A 6,417-nucleotide genomic window follows, 5' to 3' on the forward strand; every position below is an offset into this window, starting at 1 on the left:
AGAAAATTAGGGAAAAGAAGAGTGAAAACTATTATAAAGATAACTTCATTTCCCTGTTTGAAAGCAAAGGAACTACAAGAGAGCAATGCTGGCTGTGTAAATAGCATTTCTCCCACACAATTCAAACAGGAAAATGTTCACTACCTGTCCTCTCCTCTGCCCTCCTCATCCACTTCCTGTCTGGAGTATCTCTGATGGAAAACTTTCTGAACAACTTAAGGAATAGGCACTTCTCTCATTTATACACAATCTTACATTGAGCCAAAAAGTGTCCTTCTATCGCTGCTTCCCATGGGTACTATCCATCTCTGTCTTTGGGAACTAAATGAAATTGAACTTATTTTTATGGAAACTCTTTAAATATTTATTGATCCCTCTAGATCAATCAAAAGTTTTCTCTCTCCTAGGTCACACATCTCTCAAGTGCTAGTTGTATGGTATTATTTCCAGGCCTTTTAATCACTTTTATCACTTTTCTCTGTGGCCTCCAAGTTTGTCATTGTGCATTTCAAAAAGCAGTGTTCCTTTCAGAAAAGAGCAGTTAGTTAGGCATGACCTGGCTGTGAGAGGACTGTCTCTCCTTTACCTATGGACTTTTCACATCCGTGAGTGTAGCCTAAAGTTGCATTTTGTCTGATACTATGTCAGTCAAGGTCTCTTTTGATTACTGTAAATGGTATATCTTTCTTTCATCTTTTTTCTTTCAGCCTCTTTATGTGTTTGGATCTAAAGTGTGCCTCTTGTATGTAGAGTTGTATCTTGTGTTTTTTTATTTTTAAAATTCACTCTGCCAATATTTGCCTTTTGATAGGAGTGTTTATTTAAATTTAATGTAACTACTGATAAGGAAAGATTTACTTCTGCTATGCTTGTATTTGTTTTCCACATATCTGATATTGTTTTTATTGGTTGAATATTGTCTTGATTATAATTGGCCTAAATGTGAATCTCATTGCATTTATCCTACTGGGAGTTCACTAAGCTTTCTTGATACAAACATTGAAATAAAATTTTGGAAGTTTTTCACTATTAATTAATTTGTGTGTGTATGTATGTGTGTGTGTCCTAGGAATTGAAACCAGCACCTCATACGTGTTAAGTATGTGCTCTACCACTGAGTTACATCCCAGCCCTTCACCTTTAATTTTTCAAATATTTTTTTCTGCCTCTTTTATCCTCTCCTCTCCTTCTAGATCTCTTATCTCCATTTGTTGATAGACTTGTTAGCATCTCACAGATTTCTGGGGCTCTTTTATTTTTTTAAAATTCTTTATGCTTGCTGTCCCTCAGACTGTACAAACATAATTGACCCATCTTTTAATGCATTCTTCTTTTGGCTAACTCAAATCTGTCGAACTTATCATTTTAATTATTGTATTATTCAACTTTAGAGTCTCTATTTGCTTCTTTTTATAATTTCTCCCTCTTTATTGATATTTTACTTTTTATGAGGCTTGTTATCATATTTCCTGTTTTCTTTCAGCATACTTATAATAGCTGATTGATAGTCTTTGTCTACTATCTAGGTTTCCGCAGAGACAGTTTCCATTCACTACCTTTTCTCTTTGTCCGCTGGTGCTGACTCCATGGCACGTGTGGCTCTGCAGGCCGTTTGTATCATTAAAAGCTCTAAAAGGTTCGCCATCACTCCTGTAGGCCATACTTTCCTTTTGTTGGAGGAGTTGTTTTTGGTTGAAAACTAGATATTTTAAATGATACAGTGTGGCAACTGTAGATATCAGATCCCCTTTGCTCCCTAGGGTTTATTATTGCTGCTTATTGCTGTTTTTTGTTTGCTTCAATTGTGACTTTTTTGAATTCTTTATGTCTCTACTCAGTTAATTTAGTGGTCGACTAATCATTGGACAGAAAATTTCTTAAATTCTTGGTACTAATAAGCTTCCCTCTTTTTGTTTTTTAGAGACAGCGTCTCACTATCCAGTTCAGGCTGGGCTTGAATTTACTATATAATCCAGGCTGACCCTGAATTCATGGCAGTCCTCCTGCCTCAGCCTCCCAGAGTGCTGGGATTACAGGTGTGTGCCACTATACCCAGCTGTGAAAGAGCTCTGTGTATGAGTTCTAGCATACCTTCAGCACTCTGGCAGACAGTTTACAACACTGCCTAAGCCTTCCTACTTATGTAAAGGCCCAATCAACCAAAGGTGGGCCACTAGAGCATCTTAGATCTTTCCTGAGTGCAGCCCTGTACATGTGCATGGCCTTGTAGATTTCTAGAAGTATGTTGGAGCTGTGAATATCTTACTCTTCAGCTTTTCCTTTCAAGTTTTCTGGTCAGCTTCTTCTATGTCCCAAATGCTATCTCTGCTTCAGACAGACACAGTGTCAAAACAATTGCTGGTGGTTGTTTTCAGCAAACGCCCAAGACTTTTCACTTTAAGGGAGCTCTGAGGTCAAATAAAGGTCACTTCTGCAGGTGGAGATTTCCAGGGAGCTACCAGTGGGATTGAATAGTGACAATTCTCTAAGGGTGGAGGCTTGTTCTGCTTTCTTCAGTGGCTGCTCGGCTTCTGATTTTCACAGCTACTAAAGTTGTAAGGCTGCTGGGTTTCAAGGTTATTGTGATGCTGGGAAGTGGGGGAGGGGAGAAGATAAGTTTCAGTGACAGAAAACTTACTGTTGTTGGAGAGATTTGGCCATTTTTCCAGAATAAGTACTTCTTGTATTGTTATAAGCCTTTGGTTAACTCTAGAGTTCTGAAAAAGTTGATTCTGACCATTTTTGTCAATTTCTCATTGCCTTTAGGGGAGAACATTCTGAATTTTACCAGTAAGATAATTTTTTTCCTCAAAAGAAAATTGTTTTATTTTATGATATAGTCATAGTGAATTTTCCCAGATCTTATCAGTTCACTATTTCTTCATGTTTGACCCATCATCTGATTCTACAGAAAATGTTATATTAACGAAAGTGTCAAGGATTTATCCTTGCCCCTTTTTGGAAATAGGGTCAACATTAGTTTATCCATAGTTTTCTAGCCCATCTTTCATTCCTCTACATTTCTCAAAGGACAGTGGCAATTGTGTGAGTATTAACTCTGCAACCTTAGCCATTTTATCCTGTCCCTGGTGAAGGAAAGCTCAGGAAGAGCATAGTATGGGAACAGCCAGCTACAGTGGCTGGTTCCAGCGGGGCCAACTGGGCAACTGGCAGGTCTAGGTGTGGTATGGGATACCAACTGTATCAGAGCTCCACACCTCACTCGGAGGGTAGAGGACCCAACACTTCCAACCCCCTGAGAGGGACTGAAGAGAGTAATAGAGGATGATAAGGCCCAGCCGAGCTAACTGAAATTCAGGGCTGGAGCCTCAGACTTAGTCCCAGAGGCACGCGTTCTGCTTCATGAACTGGGTCATAGTGTAGGCACAGAGGGTATCAACCCTACTGACACCCACTGCTGACACGGTTCCTGCCTGCCACATGAATAGCTCCAATGGAATGTGGAACATTTGTGATCCCAGCCCTGAAGGGCTGGAGGAGGTAGGAGCTAGCAAGGCATAGCACTCCTGAGAATTTCCACAGGAGGATGGAAGTAAAGATTCAGAGAGGTTAGATAGATTGTGGTCACATCCCTTGGCAAGTGAACTAATAGCTTTGAGTTTTAAATTTCTTGTTAGTAAAATCAAATGATGTCTGTCTTGCCGGCTTTGTATGAAAGAAAAAAAACCATGCAGGAAGCAGTACACGGAAGCCCAATAAATCATACTTTAGGCAATTTCATTTCATCTGTCTATTTCTTCCTGAGGGCCACTGCCCATATTTACTAGCAGATGGCGCCCATGGGCAGAGCCGCCCTTCCTTCCCAAAGGCATTTATTTCTACCCTTTGGGTGCTAGGTATGTTCCTCTCTGTCAGTGCTCGGCCTGGCATTTAAAATCCAGTGTTGCACACAGACTTTGTGTTTTTGATCCATCTGCTCCGTGAAGAACTGTGAAACTCAGAGATACCTATTTCTAGCCAGACAACCGTTTCTCCAATAAGAATTGTCAGATGATAAAACTTTCTGATAAGAAGCATGCAGCTGGGCATTTAAAGGAAGTGAAACAACACTTAATTAGCAAACTGCTTTTTGTACGCTTACCTCTATTATAAGTTAGACTGAAAAGAGTTCAGAGATTCAGAGTTCAAGCTGTGTGAATGTGAACCGCAGTCAGCATTACCTCAGGCTCTTGGACAAATTACAATCTGTCTTGAACCTTTTTCATCTATAGAATGGTTGTAATAATGGTGGCTGCTTCATGTAATTGTTACGTGGATAAATGAGATAATATATGTAGGATCCTAGCCCAAATCCTGATATGTAGTAAGTGCTTACTAAGTATGAGTAATTATGACTATCTGAGCATGAGCTTTGAAATCAGATGGATATATATTTGTTTTCTTGGGAGTTTTTTGTTTTGTTTTGTCTTTTTAAAACAGGGTCTCGCTATGCAGTTCAGGCTGGCCTTAAGCTCACTTTGTAGCCTAGGCTGGCCTCAAACTCACAACAATCCTCCTGCCTCAGCCTCCTGAGTGCTGGGATTACAAGGCATGCACCACCATGCCCAGCTACATGAATATATATTTGACTGTTAGCTCTTTGCTTTAAAAAATGTGTGATTTACATACCTTATGTAACCCCTCTGAGTACCATTTGTCCTGACACTTCTAAAATTATTTTGAAAATTACAGATACATATATACAATATCTTGTTTTTATTGTTTGTATTATGATCCACTTCAGATAGAATTTGAGTTCACCTCCCCCAAACAAAAATTAACCCAGTGAAATTTCCTTTAAAGGTCAATGTTTGAATCAGGGTATAAAAAAAAAAATCAGGGATATGGAAAAAAAAAGAGATAAGGTAAAGATACTGGATTACATCATAAGATTTGGTGTATTTGCTAGCACTGGGCCCCAAATTTTGCTTTGAGCTTCTGAGCATTGAAATGAAGAAAGGAAATATGTTGAGCTCGCTGATTCACTGTGCTGAGATAAATGCAGAGGAGTTCTGAAGGAGAAAGCCGGCTATTCCTAGTTCTGAGGCTGAGCGCTGTAGCACATGCTGGATGCACAATAGATGTATAAATGTTAGCTGTCCTCATCTTCAACCACAGAGGAAAGAGTGAGTCTAAGAATAAAAGCAACAGGGAAGAGATAACTTTGGAGCTAAGGCTGAATATGAATTTTCTAGGCGCCTGGAGTCCTGGAGAAAGGAGGAAGTCTGTTCCTGAGGGAAGAGCGCAGCAGTGTCGGGATATGGTCTCCACACACCGAGCAGGTGACGTTAAAGCCGAGGACACACGCGGCTGAGACGCAGGCTGAAAGGAATTTGCGATCTGAGTGGCTGTGGGAAAGGCTGCCTGGGGAGTGTTGTCCAAACAGCTGCTTTGTTTTAGAGGCCTCTGGACATCTGGTCATTAATGACAATACTCAGAAGGAAGTTGGTTGTCTTTTCATTTTTTTTTTTTTTTTTTAAGTGTGGGCCCAAAATTACAGCTCTTGAAGGAAGAAAATGGTCAGGGTAGTTAGAATGGTGGCTACCTTTTCCTTCCACACCTTTTCAACCATTACGGGTAGAGGCATAGTCAAGGTTCAAAAGGGACCAGGCTCAGCAGCATGAGAGTGAAGTATTCTGGTAATATTCAAACAGTAGGCAAAGCAAAAACACAGGAATATCATTCAGCAGGGCACCCACATTCCCGCACTCTGTGACCTCTCGGAGATAGAATGGTACCTTGTTGCTCCTCCTTTTGTAGATGACAGCTGAGATCGGGACAGCAAGAATAAACGTGTTTAGATCATTTAGATCACACACAGGCCTGCAATTCCAGACTCCCAGGTTTTGGATAATCTTGCTCTTTTAGAACATGTGCAATGAGCTGAAGAAGAGGCCCAGGAAAGAGTTTTGGGTCTCAGTCCCCAGGGTAATATGGTGCATATGAAGTAGCTCCATGGAGAGAATCGGGGGCTTTCTATAGTGTGACGAGTGTGTTTACCTCCTGGTGCTACACCGGCCACAAGCCGACAGCTCCAATCCAATGGGGTACCCACTGTGGCCTGCACTGTCCTCACCCACTTGGTACCTGTTACGGTTTGGGGCGTATTTTTGCAAAGGAAAACAATATAATACAGGACGCATATTTTATATGATTATTTTAAAAAGCCACCTAAAAATGATATACAAGAGAGTGCAGGAAATCTGTCCACACACTAAGACCAAGGAAACTAGCCAAGAGCCTGGATCCCACAGAAATGTCCTGCATAAGTCCAGCTGAATGCCTAGAGCTCGTAACAGTGCCTGCCATGAATCCACCTGGAGGCCCAGAGCCCACAACAACACCTCATGCGGGCCTGTTTTATGGATCTGCACTGGGAAGGCCCCAAGGTCAGTGGTGGAATCTAGGAAGTCTGTG

The 6,417-nt window shown here is 41.0% G+C and overlaps 1 protein-coding gene across 3 annotated transcripts in view; it reads left to right on the forward strand.

The window, feature by feature from the left end:
* The window catches only part of Mmd (monocyte to macrophage differentiation-associated), an 86,547-nt gene that overhangs the window by 69,374 nt on the left and 10,756 nt on the right, over positions 1–6,417 (forward strand). For all 3 annotated transcript variants that reach the window (XM_013519307.1, XM_005394083.2, XM_013519306.1), the window contains exon 7: positions 5,196–5,282. In XM_013519307.1, coding sequence (XP_013374761.1) covers positions 5,196–5,282 — 87 coding nt within the window. The remainder of the gene's footprint in view (positions 1–5,195; positions 5,283–6,417) is intronic.

Source organism: Chinchilla lanigera, unplaced genomic scaffold (genome assembly GCF_000276665.1).
Source record: "Chinchilla lanigera isolate Chin_1 unplaced genomic scaffold, ChiLan1.0 scaffold00050, whole genome shotgun sequence".
In the NCBI taxonomy this organism is placed as follows: Eukaryota; Metazoa; Chordata; class Mammalia; order Rodentia; family Chinchillidae; genus Chinchilla; species Chinchilla lanigera.